At 39.1% G+C, this 23546-nt stretch overlaps 1 protein-coding gene across 6 annotated transcripts in view; it reads left to right on the forward strand.

The window, feature by feature from the left end:
• SRPK2 (SRSF protein kinase 2) overlaps window positions 1–23546 on the forward strand; it is a 147269-nt gene that overhangs the window by 28721 nt on the left and 95002 nt on the right. For 2 of the 6 annotated variants that reach the window (XM_054056400.1, XM_054056398.1), the window contains exon 3: window positions 19216–19280. The exons of 3 other annotated variants lie outside the window; for them this stretch is intronic. In XM_054056400.1, the coding sequence (XP_053912375.1) occupies window positions 19243–19280 (38 nt within the window). In that variant the 5' untranslated portion in view covers window positions 19216–19242. Of the gene's footprint in view, window positions 1–19215; window positions 19281–19412; window positions 19469–23546 lie in introns of those variants that run through there. One more of the 6 variants, XM_054056397.1, reaches the window with a different exon arrangement.

Below are 23546 nucleotides of genomic sequence, written 5' to 3' on the forward strand. Positions count from 1 at the left end.
CACGATTGTAGCTCTCATCTCCACGACGGCTGTGCTGTACGCACGATTGTGCATACAGCACAGCCGTCTTGGAGATGAGAGAAAAACAGCACTTGAACAGCATCATTAGCACCAAGTGTCCTCTACAGCATTTTGCTTACAAAGAGAGAAAAGGCATTATTATAATCAGTCTGCCTTGAGGAGTGCCGAATGAAAAAGATGATTAATGAGTTTTTTTAAACAGTAAAGCAAACTGTTAAGTAACAGGGATTACTAGAGGGATTTAGTGTTAAACGTTGAGTGCAATAAAATATTGATTTCAACCCTTTTTCCACTCTACCATACTGCAGAAAGTTTTATTAAGGATTTGTGTGCACTCTGTCAAAATCAATCTTACAGGGCAGAACTTAGGTCAGTGGTAAATATGACCTCTGCTTTGAGAGAGCTGGTGTAGCTCTAGTGGTATATCAAGGCTGAAATGGTTTGTGTCTCCGGATTGGACACCTGTGATGAAACCTGCTGCAAAATCTTCAAACCTGCAAAACACGGAACTGACGGAGAGGAGAAGGTCAGATGAATTTAAGTGAATAATACGTAATCAGTAGAGATCTTTTCATGTAGCTGTGGGACATGGAACTTTGTGTTTAAAAACGGAAAACACAACCATGTTTTTTTTTACCTAGTTACTACATAATCATTTACATATACTTTTCCTATTCAGTAGGTTGCTGAGTTTTGACGCAGTCGCAGCAATGCCACAGCATAAGAAAGCTATTTGAGAAAATGAACTCAGCATGGTTGAGTTGCCATCTGATAAAAAATATTCTTTGTATTTAATATGTGTTTATGATTTTTCTTAAGACTTTTAGTAAAGTTAGACTTCATCTCCAGTGTTCACATTTAGGTTTTAGCAGAAGTTTGTCTCTGATTTTATACTGCTGTTTCCACATAATCTGTACTGTTATTGAGGGGAAAAAAATCCTTTAAAAATTCTTATTGATCATCCCATCCCACACAATACAAAGGAGACTTGTAGTCTAAAACATGTTTTCTCTGAGTGTATTCTCTCTGAGTGGATCTCAAGAGGTTAACATGCGATTTAAAATGTATAGGTAGTCTGTCTGGTGTACAAAAATAGTTTAAGGACAAGATAAAAAAAAAAAAAAAGGAATCCTTGGCATGGTTTAATAGCATGTACTCACAATTGAGAAAGGAGAGATGAGTAAAGCCCTGACGGACGACTTAAACTGTGCTTCTGGCTAATAACACTGCGTGAGAGTAATAAATGCAGATCACAGGTTTGCTTTTGGCATGTGTTAGCAGCTAGTTATGTGCAGGGATTTATCTGTCCTTGCATGGCCTAAGTGTGGTTACATTTTGTAGTCTCATACTTCTGGCAGTTTTAGCCTCGCCAAAACCACTTTGACTGACAAAGAGGGCCAAGTCTTGGCTATGAACTTTCAAACCTTTAAGGCAAAATCTGTGAAATTAGCAGCAGTTTGGAATATTAGATTGTGATGGATGTTCCAAGGCCACAGGGGTGGAGGCAGGTCCTTGTCACAGCACACGGACGAAAAAAAGAGCTTTGTGTGAGAAGCAGTGTTGAAAAAAAAAGTTTAGGCGAAAGCTTTTGTTTGGGGGGAAACCTTAAGAACAAAGAATTGTAACTCTAAGCAGTTACAGAAAACATGTCAATATTGCCCTGGCTTTCAAACAAAGTAATTGGTAAAAGAACTCTTCCCAACAAAGGCAAAAGTAGACTCTAGCCCAGTTGCTTGTACACTGAGACTGTGCTAGTAGGGCCAGGTGGTCAAGGCTAATACCTGAGAGTAACACCTGGCAGTCTTGGTGATTGGTAACCTTATATTGACTAAGGATCCCACGTGTGTGGGAGCCTTTTGGTACTTCAGGCCATTTTGCATAACACTGATGTGGTTGTATTTTATGTACTTAGTTTTAAAATCTGCTTAAACAGTGTTTTGTGCAACTCTCCTTGCTTAGACACTCAGTATGCATATACTGTTGTCAAGAGTGTAATGCAGAGGAATTTAAGCTCGCTTGGGTACCAAAATGCACGTATGGCAGCATGCAAGACATGAGCCTACCCTCCCTGTTGCAATCACTAGAGAGCCTCTGGCTAGGAGGTGCTTTAAGGATATTTAGGTATGTATACTTTGTAACATGGTTTAATAATAATGGTGGATACCATTTATGTAATATTTTCACTTTAGTGACCACACTTTTGGCTTGAATTTTAACTGCACATCATCTATATTTTAAAGCATCTGCATAATTTATTTTGGCGTAAACCTTTGGAATAAAAGTGATAAGTCAGGACAGAAAGACACAATGTCAGCACTCTGGGATAGATTTTGCTACACAGCAAAAGGTGCTACCTTTGTTCATTGGCCTATTTCTCTTTTGCTTGTCGGTTGGATTGTGGGTGATTCATTTTTGTTCTGTCGTTCAGCTGCCTCCTAGTAGATTAGTTAAGTTAAAACGTTAGTTCAATGAGTAGTTACTTTATCATATGTGGATTGCAATGAATAGTAGCATTTTAGAAAGCATTTTTGAACATCTGAGTGACTCCACTGCAAAACAACAAAAAAAGAATCATCAAAGCCATGGGCATCCTTCCCTGTTTTACACCTTATGGAAGGAAAGTGAGTGAGTGTAATTAGTACACAAAGAGGGGTGATATTAAGTGATATTTTAATCCCACATTAAATCACAACAGGAATTGGTAACTGAGTAGGTCAAGATTCTGTGCATTGATACAAGTCCCTGAATCCATACAGTAAGGATGGGATTCACTTGACCTCATGTAAGTGTCTGCAGTGTAGGCATCTACAGGCAATCTGATTACCCAGATTTCTTTATTATTGATGGAGAGATACTGGCACTTCAGGTGATTCCTCTTGTTTGGGATCAGATTGACCCGTTATTGAGATAAACTGTGTCCTGAACTTCCCATTTCTCCATCTATGGCAAAAGAAGCCTATGGTACCTCAGAAGTAGGCACTAACAGGTAGAATTCATTGAAGCTGTCTAAAAGTTAGTGGTCAAAAACTGTCATTTTGCCCCTTCAGTCAGTGGAAGAAGTTACTGTTGAAAGGCAGTTTTTTCTCTCTTTAAATATAATGCTGTTATCATCAGTGATCTCCATAGTACACTAGAGAGTTGTACACTACAAATGCTGGGTTTGGTAGCTTTTGAAACGGTTCCGGCTATTTTTTTTAAGAGGACATTTGGACGTAGCGAAGTGCAATCTAAAATAATTTTATTAACACTTTCTTACGTACTACTTCTGGATCTGGCCTTTGTCTCATCACCATATATGCTTTCTCAAGCACATTAACAAAGGAACGAAATAACTGTCCTTCAGGAATAAAGTGAGTCTGGGTATTTTATCAATTTAATTCGCTTTTTGTGTTGACAGTTCTAAGTGAAAATAAACCGGGGCCATGTTAAGTCTTACTGTCTTTTTATTCTAGTTGGAGGAGTGGTTTAATGACTCATGTTGATTGGGAGTTTTTCCAATTTTAACATAGCGATTGAGGGTGTTGCATATTTAAAAAATAAAAAAAACCCAAGTGCTTCTCCCCAGTCTTCTAGTAAATTAAGCATGAAAAATAACAGCAAAAATCTGAAAAATTCTATTCTAAAATGCATGTTTTACTTTTTGTGTCCATGACGTAATTCTACTGCCTTATTCACGAGATTGTAATGGGCAAAGCTTAATTTTGAATGTAAAAAAGCAGATGTTACGGGTTATCTAGACATACTTTGGAGTCTTAAAATAGTTATAACTTGTACTCAATATCATATTTTCCAGTATATAGGATCCTCCAAAACATGTTTTTAAACGGTAGGTGCTGGGTACATCTCCTGGCCCTGCCAGTTCCTTGGCTGCTCTTGTCACTGCAGAGTTGCCTACTGGAGTAGAGGGAGCAGGGCAGGGGCAGGAGGGGAACGGAAACCTGCTTACTGTCATCACCCTTATTGGGAGGAAAGAAATGATTTATTATTTTTCAGTACATACTTGCATTCTCGTGTCTTGTGCAGACAGTGCGTAGAAGAGTACACATTGATCTTCCTTAAAATATTCAAACTGCTTTTGCCGTCCTTCCCCTAAACAACGGCACATCGACTCACTTAATGCACATATGCTGTGTTCAGTGTTTTCCCTCGCGAGATTTAGGCCTTGTTTTTTTTAGCTTGCATTTCTTCCTACACTCTCCTGAGCTTTCTCATCCTTCTTTGTCTACCATCTTCAGCCTTGGCAACGTACCTTTTCCTCCCTCTCAACGTTCTTCCCTTTTTTCCTCAGAACTTTTGCTTTTTTTGATTTTTCTCTGCTCTCAGTGATTTCTGCAGATTATTTTGCTCCCTGTCTCCCAATAGTGTCTGTACTCTTTACCATCTCTTTTCCTTCATTTAGTTCTAATTTGAAGATAAATTGGTGATTCTTATGACATAACAAAAAGACATTGTTTAGCATTGACTTCTAAGGTTGGCTCTTTTTTTGCTTTATTACTTCATTATTTTTCCTTTTTATGCATATATGAGTATCTCATTATGGGTGTTAAATACCAGGAGCAAATAGAGATTGTATAAATCTATTTATAATCGAGGTTTCCTTTAAGTAGGGTGAAGTAGTAGTGGCATTTCAAAATACATATAATCTTTGAAGCGTGTTTCCTGCACTGTAAGGGAGGCAAGGTGATCATCAGTAGCTTTGTCTGGGCTAGACTTGCCGGTCCTGTTGAAACTCGAATGGTCTGATTTTCAGGCATGTATCTCCTATGACTGTTAATTTCGATACTTTAGGGAATGGTAAATAGGATAGGGAAACTAGAGAAGAATTCAGATCTCTTAATGTTCAGTCCTCTTTCATGAAGTTTTTTTATTTTATTTAACATTGATCTCCATTTTTTTCCCCGTTCTTATAAAAAAGGAAGCATCGAGGATGGACGTTTTCTCTGAGCCCTCAGTGAAGCCTCAAGTTGTAGGTTGAGGATTACCTGCCAATCTGCTTTCTCTTCCCGTTTTATTTTTCCTTTTGATGCCTTTATGACTCTCTGCATTGGTCTGTTTTTTTAAACAAAGGGTTTTTTTAGTTCCAGGACAATTTTATTTTTATGAAAAACATAATTGACGTTGTTGGCAATCTGTTCAACATTGTGTATTGTTTAAGGGTTGCTCTAACAGCTGTCAGAATTAGGATTGTGTTGTTGAAAACCTAAATTTATAGATGCTTCTTGCCAGCAGTGGAGCCAAGGTGGTTTGCTCTGCTCCTTGTATGCAGGAAAAGACTGAAATGTGTAGGAGTTCTAACTTGACGGTTTGGAGAAGAAATTGGGTGCGTATGGACATGTGTAAGCGACACAGTTTGCTGACTCGTTAGATGCCAATCACCCGGGCTGAGAGCTGGAGAGGAGCTGGTAGGGCTGCAGGGAGGGCGAAGGCTGAGTGATGTACTTTGATGCTTTTTGAGGCATTGCTCAACAAAATCCGCTTCCTACAGTGTAGGAGAAGATGGGAGGTAATGAAAGACAGCATGACTAGCGACTGAATGATGTCACCACACGTTTGCAGAGTAGATGGTGATGACTCACCACCTACATCACTGTGTCTTCACCACAGAAGAGACTATTTGTAGCCAGCCTTTAGACAAGGCAATATCAGGTTTCTCATGTGATTGGTGATTACGTGATGGGGAAGTCAGATGGAGAAGGGGAGGGAGTGTGAAAGGGAAAAAGGTAGAGCTAAAAAAAACCCCTTGAAAATCTTAACTTTCAAGAGGTGGGCTTGCAGACCCGCAATGCACGCTCTGAGTTCTTCATCAGCAATAGCTGGTTATGATATAATTTAGATGAGACGTTAATGAGTGGGGAAAAAAATAAAAAGGCAATGGAGATATAAATAGCTTTACTGATTACGAGATCAGATCTCATGTCTGGACGGACCTCTGCTTTATAGAAACAGCTCCATTATTGTGGTTACTTTTAACCTTTCATCCTTCTTTCCTATGAAAATATTTTGTCTCTACCAGCCAGAATTTTTTCTGATAAGATTTTTAAAATTTCTTATACTTAGTCCTTTTCTTAAACCTTGCAGTATAAGTTCATAGGTATTTCTCCAGATTCCATTCCAATTGTTTATTGCAGTTGCATATGTATAACGTTCATTTAAAAATAACAGCAAAAAAAAAAGGCCCATTTCTCTGAAGAACAGAGAAAATGCAAAGCAAGGGGATATTTTGACATGAATTTGCATTTGTGTATTGTATGTTCTATGTATAAAATTAAAAATATTCCTGATGGAAGTCCTTCAGTACTAGAAGGCTTTCATAGTACTCCATTAACTGGAAGCATCTCATACATTTTCTTTCCTTTTTGAGGGTTAGTACATTGTTTTCCTGTATATTCAATAACGTATATTCAATATATGTATGTATTATCGTATAATTACATTCAGGCTTTGCCAAGACAGACATCAGAAGATGTTTCTCTTCCTTTTAAGAAAGAGACTATAAATAGAAGAATTCCCTTTACTTGAAGATTTTGGCTGAGTGCCATATTATCAGTGTTAGGGTGCTTAACATTTGTATCAGTTTAAATGAATACTTTCCTGTGTTACTACTATGTCCCCTTTCAGCTAGGGAGAAACCCAACAGAAAAATCCCCAATGTCTTTTCATGTTGCTGTGTAAATCCAGAGTTTTGGCAATTAAAGATTGATAATGGCATATGTGAGAAACACACTTGAGATATAATTAGAAGGTTCCTCCTTTCATGGGCCCTGTGTGCCTGTTTAAAATTTGTCATCGGTACAATTTTATCTCCAGTAATAATTTTCAAATTTAAGTTTCTGTATTATAGCTTTACGATTCCCCTTGCCGGAGGAGATTTAGATTGGATATTAGGAAAAAGGTCTTCACCAAAAGAGTTGTCAAGCACTGGAATGAACAGACTGCCCAGGGAAGTGGTGGAGTCACCATCCCTGGAGGTATTTAAAAGATGTGCAGACATGATGCTTGGGGTCATGGTTTGGTGGTGGACTTGGCAGTGCTAGGTTTGTGAGTGGACTTGATATTTTCTAACCTAAATGATGCTATGACTTACTAAAAATACTGTTTCTGAAAGCTTAATCTTGATCAAGATATAATTTAAGAACATGTAGGTCTATTTAGTTAACTAAAATAATATTTACAAATAATAAAAAGATGCTGTGTTAATGGAGAATTATACTTGTGCTCAGGTATTGTTACAGCTTTATCGTTGCTACTAGTTATCCATTACGGTAGACAAATATTCCCTTCTGTGCAGCCTATTGGGTTTTTTCTTTCTTTGTCTGTGTTTATGATAGCAGGAGGACAGATCCGCCTGTGAGAAGCAGGTATGATTACAGTTAGCCCGTGTGCATTTTAGGTGATGGGAAAGCGGTAATGGTTTCGCGTTAGGTTTATTCTGCCAGCTGTGTTCTTCACCTCAGAGATTGTGTGCAGGTGTCATGATCCAAAGTCTTTTCCTTACAGCAACTGCTGTTGGTCTGACAGGCTCTACAGGGGATTTCAGTGTCCTTCAAGAGTTTCTATTAGCTTTCAGCTGTCTCTTCAACAAGAAACAAACTGCAAAGAGCATGCTGAGGGATGGATAGCTGGTAGGATATGGAATTTTGAGGTTGGTCATATGGGGGCGGCTGCTGTGAGACAAAGTCTTAATATTTTGTTCAGTGGTGCCAGTGGCTCCCACAACCTGGACTACGCGGTGGACATGGGTATTGACAGGCTTATTCACACAGGAGTTGAACAGCGTCTAAATGAAAGAACCACAGGGAAAACCAGGAGGAGTTATTGGATGTTAGTTGCTGAGTGTGACATAGTACAGCTGACATCAGTGTCTTTGTTTTGGCAGTTTTAAAGGCTGCTGAGGATGCTCCTCCTGCCATCTTTCAAAGATACTCTCATTCCTTCTCTCTCTAGAAACACTTTCTTGTTGTTGTCTTGTTCCCCTTGTCTCCTACCTTGTAAACAAGAAGGAACGTCTTAACTATAGTTTGACAGACAACTGTGTTCCTGAAGAGTTAGGCTAAGATGATGACCCTGTGGGCCCATATCCCAGTGGGGCACAGTGCACTGCTGAAGTGGAGATGTTTTTGGCTTGCTTTGTGCTCAGGATGACATGTATTTTTTTGATGGAGCTTTTTAATAGAACTGTTAGTCCTCTTATGAGGCCAGGAAAGGTGAAGTAAGTCCTGTCTCTTATTCTAGAGAAACAGAGCTGAGAATGTCCTCTTTACAGCTGAGAATTCCAGGAGTATAAAAATCCTGATGATCTGCTGGATAAGAAATGTTGAAAACCTTGCAAGAATCTTTGGAAAAGCCATTTATGTAGATACTGTAGTTATTATCACAATACAAAACCTTTGACAGAACATAGTGAGAAGCGTCCCGTGAAAATCCTGTCAAAATATCTCAATTGAAAAATTGTAAGATTACTGTAAGGATTTCTAACTGTAAATATTGTACCAAAAAATAAAAGCACAAAGCTTTTCAGAACAGTGAATGATAATAAAAAGTAAGGCTAAGTAGAAATTCTAACCTGGAGTTTAAGGTTATAACATGTATTCAATAATCGTGACCCAGTTTAATCCTTCTGGGTAAATTATGTAGCTTCATCTCCTAGGAGTGGTAGAAATTGCCGTGTGCAAGATTTTGAGTCATTGCTTTAGACTTCTGAAGGTAGCATATGCTTGACTTGGTTTTGATGAACAGAAATCTTAGACTGGAATTTAATTTGTCATTCTACACCACTACAGCAATTTTTTTTGTCTTGAATTTTGGAAAAAAAGCACATAACAAATGAGCGGGAAAATAATAGTATTTGAAAAAATGAACAGCACTTAAGGCACTTAAGCAAATTGTAGACTTGAAAGAAAACATTATCAAAAGAATCCTAACACAGCAACAATTTTACACTAGATTGTAAAAGGAATAAATCAGAAATATTTCAGACTAGAAGTCAGAAATTATCCATTCTGTCTAGTGAGTTAAGACAGTAAAGACACCTGAAGTGATCTGGTTTGAGTGTGTGAAAAAATAACACCTCATTATTATGCCAGAGGTTGAACTTCTTTTGGCTTTGACAGAAAAGCTGACCATGCATGCTCAGGAAACCGTTTGCTCTGCTATAGACAAGATCTGGAAAATGCAGCTAATAATTTACTGTGTTTTAACTAATGGAGTAATAACTTCTTAGGTCACTCCTGTTCCTAGCTACCTTATGTACAACTGCTCCCATATGACGATGTTTTTTGCCTAGGAATAGGAGGCAATTGACAACGGATTTTAAAGAACAGGAGGATACATTTTTAACATACATAGTGAATATTTGGGTTTTTTTTCCCCCAAATAAATAAACTTGTAGGATTAAGCTTTCTGTTTTCTAGCAACTCCAAGAAATGTTGTCAACTCTGCCTATATCCTCTCCAAACAAACCTTTTCTCATGACTGTTGAATACATATAGGTAAGGTAGTTAACACAGTATAAACAATATAATATAAATAATGTTAGTACATATAGGTAATGAAGACATAAATAATTGGAAAATAACAAGAAGCATGGTTATATTTGGGGTTAATGTTTTCTTTGTGCTCTACTGGTATTTAATTTGACAAGCACTTATGCAAAAAAGTTTAATTTTTGTTTTTTTTTTTTCTTTAAAGAGTGGCTTTTCTCTACAACTGCCGATTTTCAAACAAACATTGGGCAGAGTTGGTTATTGGGCTGAGGTGGGAGGAAGGAGACAAAAGCAACAACTTGGTCCTGATCATGCATCTGGTACAGCGAATGCTGCCAGACCCAGGAAAACTACCAGAATGAAGAATTCCTCTTAATGTCATCTTTGTGTTTCAATAAGCACTTCATTAATGAATACTACAGCCTGGCAAAAGATCAAATGCCAGATTATGTCAAGAAGACTTAGTTCAAGTTACATGGTTGACTTAAAAGAAATTGGAATGCGTAGTTACTTTTAACTGTAATTCTCTTCCCTGGATTTATAATGGGTCATTTTAAAAGTAATTGTAGCATACTCTTAAGGCTTTTCATATTAAATACCTAATGCTTTCTCAAATTTATCTACAAACTTCCTTGAAAAATTTCTGTATATAAACACAAACAACAAACTCAAGAATTTGACAGTATTAAAAATTTTCTTCAGAGGTATTAAGTATGAGACGGGCTGTATATTTATGTTTGTAAAGTAAATATATTTAAATAAGTAAAAGACAAACTCATCTGCGTATTTTGTATGTTTTTTTCCATTTTGAAGAAGCAGAAACAAAGTACTGTACTGTGGATGTTCTCAAGCTTTTAGTTTCCACCTTGAGGTATCCTGCAGTGCGCTCTTTCCTTCCTACCGTGTTTCATTCCTTTCTGTATCTGATGTTTTTCCATGTCCCCCTTATGATGAAGATTCATTGAAATTTATTTAAAAATGATCATACTAGTGTTGCTGTTCTTCATGAATAAAATACCATTGTTCAGTAAGTTCTCAGTGAATGGTCTTCCATTGTCCTCTGCAAAAACAAGGCAGCTGGCTACCATTAAAGCTATCTACTGTCTGTCAGATGGGCTTTGGCCTCCCCTCCTGTTGATGGGAACAAGGCTCAACTGCTAGCAGTGTCAGCTGAATGAAAGATGTCTGTCTCTAAGCATGAGGCTGGACTTTCTCTCTTGGATAGTATTGGGGGGTGGCAGCCGTTTTGAGGGAAGATAGGTTTTCAGAATATTTTGTAAAAGTATTATTTTTTAACCTCAGCTCAGAGATGAAGAACTCTGTTTGGAAGGATAACAGTGATATTAGTATATTCTTTAGAAGTACCTGAGCAGATGATTCCAGTAGTTTTAAATATATTGGAAATGTGAAATATCAGTGCTTCTGTATATCTGACATCGCTGGGAGATGATCCAATGCAACCTGATTTGTTGCACAGAGAAGCTGTAGCTACCCCATCCCAGGAGGTGTTCAAGTCCAGGTTGGATGAAGCTTTGAGCAGCTTGATCCAGTGGGAGGTGTTTCCTGCCCGTGGCGGAAGGGGGATTAGGGGTGGAACTGGCTGATTTTTAAGGTCCCTTCCAACCCAAACCATTCTATGATTCTATGAACCTAGAAAAAGACTTGATAGCCTTCACATTAAGTTAGCACTTTGAAAAAAGAACTTGGTAGTGTTAATAATAAGCCCACTTGATATACATGTATACAAGTATTGCTTGTTCTTTATGCAAGGGAAAATGAATTGCTTATTTTCATCAGATTTTTCTCTTGTTTTCTAGAGATATTTTTTTGCCTGGGCAGTTATTGACTCCTGTTATGAATGCCTGCTGAGCTGAGCATGAGTGGGACCCAGCTGTAGTTGATGCTTGTGTGTGGACTTGTGCTGGGTATACAAATAAGGGATCTGTGCTTCCCTTTATCTTATCCAGTCCCTGCTATTTGTGTGTGCGAGTGTTTTTTAAAAGATACTTCTACTTTCTGAGCAGTAGCTAAAACAGGACTCTTACACAAATGTTTAAAATGCTGTGCATTTTGATACTACTGACTTTTTTATATGCACCTTTAGGAAAGGAGAGGGGGTTAGCTTTATCAACTTGAAGTAAACATTTTTTTTTTAGAACAATAATTTTAATATTCTGAATATGGCAAAACTTTCAATGCTCTATTGTAATTTTCTCATGCCCTGAGAAGAAATTTTATTTAGAATACTGAAGAAGAATGATACTAAAAATACTGATGTAATTTACACAACAGGAGATTGCAAACAGCTGTTTTTGTCACCTATTCCTTGGTGAGGAAGTCACTGGGCTGTATATCAGCATTGCTGTGAATGTTAAGCATGAGGTAGCTGAAGAAGCCCGTATAGCCACTGTTTTATTTTTCCGTATTGAACTCATACGAGAACTGCTGTTTCTGCTAAGGAAAGCAGACAATATTAGAGACTGTTTTGAGTGCCTGGCAGCCCCCTGCATTCTTCTCAACCTGCCCGTTCTTGATATCTTGGAATAAAAGTCCATGAATGTGCACAAACATTGACATGAATATTCAGTTGCTTTCCTGTTACATGAAAGATTTATGCCAAGTTGGAAACCTTCACAGAAAGCAAGCAGGAGTTTTTTTTTGTTGTAAACAAAGCAGAAGACTTCTCTGTATGAGCAGATCAAAAATGCACTGTAGACTGCATTGACTTTACACCCTTAAGGAAGTAATGAACAGGCTCTGTATTAGCTTCTCAAGGCCTGCAGGATGATGATACTGACTTCTGGCATCAGTGATGTTACATTCACTGCCACTTCTGACAGCCTTTTACGTTCCTGAGGACTCTTAAAAGTTTGAAGTTAACTCTGGCATAATCTTGAAATCCCACATGAAACAATCTTTCCAGTCTTCTTAAAGTTGCAATTGATGCAAAAAGGAAATATGCCTGTTTTATACTGAGTTTTGTTGTATTGTGGTAAGAGAAAACCATTCAAGCTATCCTTCTATTTCTTCCTGGTTATATCAAGGTTTTTGGACAACAAGAACATGACAGAGACGCACCACTCCAGTTTTGTTGTCCCTTAATAAGGGGCTACCACACTTCTCCACCTGAACAGCAAATAAGTTGGGACATGGGCACTGTTTTGTTTTTTTTTTTCTGATTTCAAAGGTTTAGTAGCATCTGGAAGAATGATTCATTTTGGAATGCTTCCATATTATCTCATCAACATTCACATGTTGATCAAATTTAGGCTTGCTCTGCATTTGTGCCATTTTGAAAACGCTGGTGCCAGAGTCTGTGATTCACTTTGTAGAACTATTAATCATTTTCAAAGTACATTATCTAAAAGAGACTGAGGAGTGAACCTCTCAAGTTGTGTGTAAATCTGCCTAATTTTGCCCTGTGATATCTGGTGCCTCATCAGGATATTTATTGCCTTCTTGTGTACTAGTTAGTATGTCATTTGTACAATAGCTGTCAACATAAAATCAAGTTAGTGATACTGAAGTTCCAAATATATTTTGTGTTTTCAAGGCTGAAAATTTACTTAAAATGGCTCACCTGGTTAATTGACTTTGCATTATATTTTATTGTAAGATTTGGGAAGCGGTATTATTTACTTTAACAGTAACACTGGAAGTACAGTCAACTGACAGGAGAAATGAGCATTTTAATAGGTAAAATCTAAGATCCAAACAGCTATAGCACTCATGTAACCTTAAAAAGGAAAATACAGTGGAGAATAGACTAGAATGAATGTTGATGGCGAAGGAGATGTTGAAAGGTTCTGTATAAGAAAGGCTAAAAGCACCTTGAGTTTGTGTCCTAAAATACATGCTGCACAGAAGATGGAAGAAAAGCACTGAACTTGCTAATTATGATCAGGCTAGATTAACAAAATCTGTGGATAAGCCTACGTAGTAATTAAAACAGTGTATTTTTCTTGCATCAGTTTAGTATAATGCTATTTTAAAAGGCATGTATGATTTTTTTTTTATGGCAGCTGTTTACAATCCAACAAATTGAAGGTAGCATGTTTAGCTGCCACTTTGTGTCTTCCTTTGCCCTCAGAAGGGAAAAAAGAGAAAAAGCTATATTAGTTGAGTTCTGTGACAATGACATTCTGCTTTGGATTAAATGTAATACATGCACTGTCAGTAAGATGTTTTGATCGTGACTGATGAATGTGTTGTGGATCACTGAGATAATCGGTTTGCAATGGACACGATTAAGTTTTTTAGTGAAACAGTGACTTAGTTGACTTCGAAATAGTGGTCTTATAGCTACACATATGTCAAAGGGAATAGTTTGTGCGGTGTCATTTTTCCATATGTGCTTAAGTAGCAGCTAGGTTTTTTTTCTTTCATTGTTGAGAACTCTTGTTTTTTTCTTTTTTGGTGAAAACAAATAAAACTTCAGGCTAGATCTGCCCCTCTGTTCTTTAGTCCAGATTATGTATTCCTCAGAGGTTCCCAGTTCCAATGTCACTTTTTTTTTTTTTTTTCTTCTTTCACATTATTGAAGTAAAGTAGCTTCTCTGCTTTGGTTTGTTTGGAGAGTTTCTTCTATCTGTCCTTTCTTAAGTAGTTTGTTCTAGATTCATTGCGGAAACTTCACATTTCTTGGAGCCTTGGCATGATGCTCTGTTTGAGTTCGGAAACTGCCAGCATCTCTTTGTGGTGCTCTCTTCTCCATTTTTCCAAGCCTCTGGTCTCTTGGCAGAACAAATGATCTGTCTAAAAGGAAATCTCGTTCTGCTTTACCTTTATCTGATGCCTGTTTCTTGATCTAACCCACAACCTATGCTTGAACGTCTCAGAGGAGGCAAACAACTAGGCTAAATAACAGACTGAGCAGATTCCTCCTCTAAATAGTTAGTGTCTTCTTTGCTTTGCTTTGGAAAAATAAAAATCATGATGATTATGAAGCCATTTTGGGCAGCGCAGAGCTTTCCTGAGCTTGTTTTTTGTTTTCATTCAATCACAGCTTGAATAGTACAGCTTTAGAGACTTATTGTATCTGCTTTGCTCAGGTCTTGGATAAGAGCCAGTTGTCTGCCACTTGATCTGTACACAATATGAAATTACTCAAAGTGGGCTGATAAAGTGCATGGAACAACTGAGGAGTTAGTGACAATGATACTGCTGCCCACACCTGATTTTATTGTTATTTTGTAGCTTGGGAAATTTATAGTATTAGCGGCTGTTTTGTGATTTGCAGCCACTAATTTTCATTCATTCTTAACTTTTTTTCAGCCAGAAGGTTATGATCTATTCCTTTGGATGTGGTTCCACTTACAGTACCATCTTTTTATTGCCTCTGAAATTGGGGCAGTCCAAAAATCTTCAGTGAGAACATAAGTGCTTGCTTGGGAAGCAGAGGTGCACTGTACAGCTGCACACTGATCAATACAGTTATCTGATTAAACTCTTAAAAGCCACTAAAGGTGATGTTCTTTGACTCGCTGTAACAGGCATTGATCCTGAATAGCCCATTGAGGTCAACCAACAATTGAAGTGATAGTTCTCTGTGTCGACTTGAAGGGGCTTGAACCAAGAGGACTTCATAAAGAGCTGTTTGGTTGTAAAACTTTTATTTTTCCTTATTTTTCATTTTTTTAATTTTATTTTTTTTAACTTGGAGTTTAACAAGTATTACTGTAATATGCATTCTTCTGGGGTGCAAAGGCTAGTTGAGTGGGTGGTCAGGGTAACCACCATTTGGAGGATTTTTTCTTTTTTTTATTTGGACTTGGGATGCAATTTGTATGTTCTAATACATTCATTAATTTTTCCAGATTTTTGGATATGTAACTTATAAAGAACTGAAATGAACAAGTGGTAATATTGCTCTTTCTGAAACCGTTTTTCTCTTATGGCCAATAAGGCACTTAGTGTGAAACTCAACAGTCTTTATTTTGGTGATATTATTTCCATGATCAGTTTTGTATCAGAAGTGATGATGGTGATATCGGCCTGACCTTGGAGGTGCAGCATGGAGGTGTAAAGGTACAGATTTGCTTTTAAAAATGAACAAAATGGGTCCACTTGCCATAATGCCAGATACCTGAGACAAAAGATAGGTAAATCCTAAATAAGAAAATCTTTCAAATCGATAGGAGAGGAGCAGAGAGGGGAAGGAAAGAAAAACCCCAGAACCTTGTGGTGGAAGTTTTATGAAGTTGTGGAATGGAGCACTCATTAATGATGCTTAGATTTTTTTTTTCTATGAAGTCTCTTTATTTAAATTCTTAGCACTATATTAAGTAAATAATTGTTGCCACTGAATAAATAAAAATGAAATAAAATTTTGTGCTGCAATACCATCAGAGAGGAACGTCTTTATGCATTTCCTAGAGCATCCAGGGTCGTCATGTTTGCAGTGAAATAACCTGTACCTTGGATTTTGGTTTTGACATCTTTTAGTTGTTAGTAATGAAGTATAAGCATAATAATATCTAGCCATCCTTGAAAAGCCTGTCTGGAAGCTTGCTTGTGGAATGGATCAGTTGATCACTTTATTCCAAGCTCTGTGGATTTTGTTTTGCTATAAAATCCTGTCTTGTTAGTTATCTGTTTGTATAATCCTTTTAAAATTTTAACAGGGTTAAATATCTTTGGAAGGAGGTAAAAAAATTGTTGGATTGTTAGTCAGTGTCAAGGGTCTGTGGTAGAGGAGATGGACTTTAGTTTGCATCTCCGAATTGTCAATTTTATCTCTGTCCAAAAGTGAGGGAAACACACTGAGAGAGCAGCATTCTAATCTTCGTTCATATAGGAGGAAAAAAACCCCATAAATATAGTACTGAAGGGGCAAGCTTTCTCTACAAAGCTGTCCAAACCTTTGGTCTCCTCCATCCCATAAAAAATCCTGTGGTGCAGCTTTTACCTTTTAGTACTGACAACACAAATTACATATGTTATCACAATGTGTAATGAAGCATCCCTTTTTTGTTGAACTGTATTGGATCAGAGTATGAAGAGAGAATCCATAAGGAGTTGGAGGTGCGCTTGTCCTTGAGAAAAGAAGTATAGGTACTTTCCTTTGACCTGTGTACTGTGAAGTAGACTCTATTCAGAGATTTGTTGAAGTGAATTTTTTTTCTGAATTTTCTTAAAGGCGATGTCTCCTGGAGAAATATTTTTGCAGTGTTCTGAATACATGATTGAGTCCTGCAGTAGATGTTTTTAATCACACTGTGCCTCTGTTCTTTGGTCTATTTGAACTTTTGCACTGCCTTCATACAGTTCGAACGTGTACATGATGGAAAATACTGTGTTATGACAATCGTAATATTACTGGCTTAGCCTTCCTCCACTTGTTTAAAATAATCGTAGAATGGTTTGAGTTGGAAGGGACCTTAAAGATTATCTAGTTTGAAACCATAATATAATGTGATATGATATGATATGTTAGCAGTATATGCAGTGCATTGCTTAATTTGTATGATCAACACCAATGTTCATAAGTGTTGCTAAAAATTTTAAAATAACAGTGTGATTGTATAGTTAAAAGTGAAGGAATATGCAAGCTGTTTGTGGAGCCTCTGGAGAACACCATATAGTACATGTTAGAATTCTTTTTTTTACTGTAATGTGACTGGGTTTTTCAGTGACTGGATAGATATTCAGTGTTTTCAGTTCTTAGCCCCTGTACTGTTCTAAGTCTTACTTAATAGCAGTTTTCAAGACTGCACTGTGTACAAAATTAGACAATTTGTTGTTTGGTGTGCTCACTGGTGTTTTGTTATAGGTTGTCGGGTTGTTTAACTGAAAAAAATCCCTAGTATCCTAGGGAGTTGAGTTGATGCTGTCATCCCCTTGTGATAGCTGGGGATCTGAGGTGCACAGAAGGAAAGATGTGTGTGACTGAAGTGACAACTACTGCGGACTTCCAGTAAAGAGATCCAAGAGATGAGATAGATCAGCGAGCTGCAGCTCTGGAGCTGCCCAGAACCTGGCAGGTTTCCCACTCACTAGGCTGGGCAATATGGTGGTAATGGGATTTCTGCCTGTGTTGGAATGTGAGTCAGAGTGGCAGAGAAGTATCCTGGTAGCTGTGATCAGAGGAGCATGTGCTTCCTGGGATGGGCAATGGTAAATGAAGCTTTGCTTAGTCCTTGCAGTCATGTGGTGGAGCCAGTTGTGGACGTACAGACATTTTAACAACATGTTTTCAAAGCTCTGAAAAGCATCTACTTCGAATGCAAGAACTGAGTTTCTTCTTGAAGGCTTCTCCAGTCTGTATGTTTGGGGAAGAACCAGTGGTATATGCTTAACCAGGTGACAATTGCTGCTATCTAGTAACCCTTCCGCTAGAGCTGGAGGGTGCTAAACTCATTCAAATAGAAATTTCTAAGGCTTTGTGTCTGAAACTTGTGTTAAAAGAAAAAAAAAAAAAGTCATGTTTAAGCTGACTCATGGTAGAATGGTTAATCCCAAATAATTGACGTTTACTTTGGTTGTGAACAGGTGGACATAGTCTTAATGTTGCATGGGTCCTACCAGTATTTCCAAAGGTGGCACTACGGTCTCCAGTGAGCGCTTACATGCATGACATTGTTTTTTGGGAGTCACAAACCCCTTGACTGCAGAGCTCCTGGCAAATCCATTTTTTCAGCAGTTGTCTGTTCCGCTTTCATGGGATCTGGAGGCGAGTGGAGAGCGGCACAGGGCGAAGCTCCCCATCGGAGCAGCTGGTCCTGGGCTGCATGGTGGGCTGGGGTTAGGGGAAGATTAGGGCTGGAGGGTTAGGTGTAAGGTTAGGGTTAGAGGATTAGATTGCTAAGGGGCTTAGGGGCTAGGTTAGGGGTAAGGGAAGGTCTACGAGTTTGGGAGTCGTATAATCATAGAATGGTTTAGGTTGGAAGGGACCGTAAAGCCCACCCAGTTCCAACCCCCTGCCATGGGCAGGGACACCTCCCACTAGATCAGGCTGCCCAAAGCCCCATCCAACCTGGCCTTGGACACCTCCAGGGATGGGGCAGCCACACCTCCTTGGGCAACCGGTGACCACCCTTATCGTGAATTTCTTCCCTCAGTCCCGGGGAACCTCCCCATCCAGGCGGATGGAGTTCTACTCGCTGGGATTGGTAATTAATGAATGTTAAAATAATGAAGGAAATTTAAATATTATTTTTCAAACTCTCTTCGGAGGCAGTGAGAGGCAGGGCACTAAAAACAAACCCCAGGGACGCGTGGTGCTTCCCGTGCCCCATTCCCGTCCCACGTGTGGGTTAGGGTTGGGAATGTATGGGAATGCGTTGGGCTGGGGATGGAAAGCGGTGCACGAACACTCGTTTCTTTGTGACAAAAACGATTGCCAGAGCCATATTTTTCGGGCTTTCGAAGCGGGGTTCCCGCGGTGACCCCGGCGCTCGGGTCACCGCCCGGGACGCCGCTCCCCGCCCCGAACCCCCCGCTCGGGGCGTTTCCCCTCGGACCCTCGCCCCCTCTTCCCCGCCGCGGTGGGATCGGCCCGACGGCCGCGGCAGCTGCGGCCGCGCCGAGGCGCCTCCTCCCCTCCCGCGGCCCGCAGTGGTTCGTCCCGGCGCCGCGCGCGGTCACGTGTTCGGCGCGGCGCCCGCAGCGCGGCTGGGGCGGCCCTGGCAGAGCAGCGGCCTCTCCGCCACAAAAGGGCTTCGGCAGCGCGGGGGCCGCGGGCGCCGTGGTGAACGCTTTCTGATTTTTCCAGAGATCAAGCAGAAGGACCGAGCCGCTGATGTCAGTTAACTCTGAGAAGTCGTCCTCTTCAGAAAGGTACAGCCGCGTCCCGCGTGCGGGGCCGCCCTGCGGCGAGTGCCGCCTGAGCCGCGCTCCGGCCGGGCTGGGGGGGGGGCGCGGGGGGCGCGGGCACCGCCACCCCCGCTCCGGGGCAGGCGCGGGCCCGGCCAGGCGGGGCTGGCGATGGAGCGGGCGCCGCACGCCGCGGCGGTTCGTGCCCTCAGGTAAGGGCAAAATGACTCAGAATTGTTTTTAAAGCAATTATTCCATCCGTCAGTCAGATGATGGAGATACCCACTGGCCGCTTCGTTTTAGGGAAATGCTTCGAGGTACTAAACGCATGTTAAGTTTTGAAATAACCTCTCGGTGGTTATTTTGTTGATTTTAAATGATCGTTTAAGTGATCGTTTTTAAACCCTCCTTTAAAGTCGATCCATCTGTACTCGGTTCTGTTTTGCTTGCGACTCAATTTTAAGAAATATCTTTATTTTCAAAATAACCTCCATCCAGAGCGACACCATATCCTTTAAAAAATATTTGCAGTATTAATTTCGACTATATACAAAAGAGCATCTGAATATTCTCTTTTTCAGTTTCAGTATTAGACATGGACAAAAAATTGATTTTAAGCGCTGGAACTGTACGTTTAGCTGAGATTACTACCTAAAGTGTGTTTTATTGAATTTATTCTAAAGCACGGTTTATTGAATGGCTCCCATCTGTAGAAAGATGCGATGATGTACTGGAAGCTGCCTTAAGGAAGCAGGCTTAAAGACATCTTTCAAAATGAACGGGTGCTGTGTGGCATATGTGGTTCTTAAAAACAAAACAAGCAGTTTGGTTTGATTTTTAGGTATATTTGTGTAAGATACATAGAAGCAAACTGCATTGCCTTTCCCTAGCTGTAGTATAACAAAATATCAGCAATGAAAGATACAGAAAATGGTGGGGGGGAATGGGTTGTTAAGTCACCTTTCCAAAATGGAGAAATATAAGAAGGGCTTTGAGAGATTATTTATTTATTTATTGAAAATTTAAGAATCATGAAAGAAAATGTTAATGTTTATTTGCTTACCTCTATCCCACCCTGATTCCTAAAATTTTTGAATACAAGACTAATAAAATGATGGTGATAAAAGGTTGATGGGGTGAAAATAGTAAAGGAAACAGGTGTTAACTTGATTTTTGGAAAGGCTTTTGCTGTGGGAGAATTCGTTATATAACATAGGTATTTTATCAATACTAATTCTATGCAGCACCCTAAAACCCATTGGTCTGCTTTTGAACTAAACATGCTCATAAACATAATGGTAGTCCTAGATGGATACGTTCCTGTAAAGGATTATAGCCCATAATTGGAATAGGATGCGTTTGTTAGAGATCCATTGAAATGCCATTCATTTAAAAGTAAGATTTTTATAACAGTATGATGCGTTACCTTGCAATAAAAATCAAATGTGAATGTTATACATGCACATAGATTTCTTTTGAGGATTTAGATATGTGGTATTGTTCACCAGGAGACTGATTTGACACATCAGCAGCACAAGTTACGTGGTCATTGTTAAATGAAAACAACTTTATAAATTATCTGAGATTTATTTTTTTTTTAAATAACCACATTCTTTTCACCAATCTAAAAATAGACTGAATTTTTTTGCAAGCTGTTATGAAACAGTGCTGTCTATCCTTTTAGCTGCCAGTTCTTTCCAAGGCCCTTTCAAAATGACTGTATAAGATATTTTTAAGAAAACAAAGCAGTATTGAGTGTCTGAACTGGAAGACTGTCCTCAGTCTGCTGTGTAGTGAAATTGCAGTATATGTTCATATATGTTCATACCGTACAGACATGAAAACGCGCATGTTTTTGACTAACACGGAAAGGGGATTCATACTTACATAGTTTTTTATTGTCAGCTCTTGCCCTTGCTCCTCGTACTTGGGCTTCTTGAGAAGCTTGAGTTCTCCAGGTAGAAATGCTCGGTGGGAGATCTGAAAGAGTCCATGACTTGCTTCTTGTTTTCCACGCTAGCAGAGGCTGCTAGACAGCGCTTGCCTAGAGGGAGGGGAGAGGAGATACTCTGTGCATTTACAGAAACTGATGAAATGGGTATAGGGAAGGAACAAGAGAGAAGCCCATCGTTTGCCTCTTTCTTTGGTTGATCTTTGTTTTTACAGGAGTTTAGTGTTTGTAGGTTTTCCTGCTCACTTGGCAGTTTCTAATTGTTACCCTATCTTAGAGCAAAAAGAAAAATGGTGAGAAGGAAGATGGAATATAATGGATGGTTTGGCTGTTAGGGAAGCTCAGCATGTTAGAAATTCTGCTGCATTCTCTTAGGATGGTAGGTTGCAATGTTTTTGAGAGGCTTTTAGGAGGTATTAGGAAGAAAGTGAGATGAATCCTTTCGTTGAGGATCCTCCAAGATATTAGAGCTATTAAAGCCTTGAAAAGTAAATTAATATGCACCTGAGACATTTTTTGTAGTGACATTCGTCCTTCCTTTCCCCTCACCTACCCCTAGAAAAAGTGTACCTGCAGATGTGGGGGGATAGAATAACTGTTTTGGTGCGCTTCGGGATATTTGATTAAGCAGACGGCATCTATAAGTCCTAAATTTCCAAGCGGTTAATGCAGCCCATGTACATGTTAGCAGCCTGTGACAAAGTCCTCATTCCTCCTTGACAAGGTAACTGGGGTGACTGTGGATGCACGGTTACTGAGAATCGGGTAACTTACTGTAACTTGTTACACTGAAGTGATTTATTTGGATGTCTGAGCTTTAAGTATAAGGTGGAAATGCTTTCTTCCAGCTTGCAACGTGCCACATGCCTGTTCTCTTGAGCTAACAAGTATAACAGTGAATTAACTGATATGTGCCCCAGGTTTCAGTGGAGGCTGGGTGAGGTTACTTGTCCAAGCCTTGCAAATATCATGAGAAGGCAAATAGCAACAGCCAGACAGAGGGGAATGGTCTTTCAAGAACCCTTCAAGAAAGCAGAAATGCTTTGGCTTGTTGTACGAGTTACGCACTTTTCTCATGTGCAGCATAGCCAGCCCTCTGAGCCGAGCAGGTTTTTTTGCAGTTGTTTTTTCACTCTTTAAGGGCTTGTTGAACTCCTTGTAAGTTTCTGTTTCGTTTTGAGAAAAGTCAGTTATTCCATCTGGATCAATTTATACTCGTCAGACTGCACACCCGATCTATATGGTGTTTTTCATACTTTAAGACAAAGAACTCTTTTTGGGTTTTTTTTGGTTTTTTTTTTCTGATTTTGGTTTCTAAATTTGTTAGAGCAATGCAATTTGACCACAAGGTATTTGCTGGCAGAGGTTATGCTGGCTGATATGTCTGAAGTATCTGACCTCTTTTCATGTCTTTCTGCAAAAGCTGCATGTGCACATTTTGTTAAATTGAATTTCTGCTTCATCGTTTCTTAAAAAAAAAAATAGCAGCCAGTCGTGAGCAGTCTTAAAGTAGAGAACCGATGTGTGTCTAATTCCGTTTTCATGATTTTAAGGGGTTTATAAATAGCAGTAAAGGGAAGGTATTTTCAAATGGCAGTAGGACAGCACAGTTTTTTGTGTTATTCAGTATGCAGAAGTATTTGGAGTGGAGTGGGGATGGTGCAGGCAAGGTTTAAGGACTACTGGGTTAGGGTTTTTTTTAAATTTTTTTTTTCCGGCCTTGGGCTATGTGTACCTCTCTCTTTGTAATTTATCTTTGCAGAGCAAATAAATGCATTTTTCAGTGCTTTTATGTGGTTTCTTCATCAGGTCATCCCAAGAATGCAGTCAGGGATAAAGTAAAGAAGAAAGAAGTCTAAAATAATGAGGGGGAAGAAAAAAGATGGAGACTGAGTACTGTCTGCTTCCTTTTCTAAGAAGAGACCTAATGTTAGTTGATATAAGAGCGATTGTGAGATGGGTTGTAATGCTGAAGGAATCCTTCAGGTTTAGGAACATGTAGGATTTTTTTGTTCTATTTGTGTGGATTTTTTTTTTTTAAATTAATTTAATTGTGGATGCACTACTTCTAAGGCAGAAGCGTCACTTGTAATAAAGTAGAGAAATAAAACACATGTTTGGGAGTACAAGAACCATCAACTCGCAACGTTCGGTATGAGCTGACATTGCTGTCTGTCAGAGAAATATTTTGGAACAATTATTAGATAATATGGCATTGTAAGATAATAGTTCTATTGTTATTTGGCAAACATTGAGGCAAAAAAAAAACCACCAGAAAAATGCAACTATCTAATCAGTTCCCTTAACTTTTAAACACATTTTTAAAATACCGTCTTTTC

Source organism: Cuculus canorus, chromosome 1, assembly GCF_017976375.1.
Source record: "Cuculus canorus isolate bCucCan1 chromosome 1, bCucCan1.pri, whole genome shotgun sequence".
In the NCBI taxonomy this organism is placed as follows: Eukaryota; Metazoa; Chordata; class Aves; order Cuculiformes; family Cuculidae; genus Cuculus; species Cuculus canorus.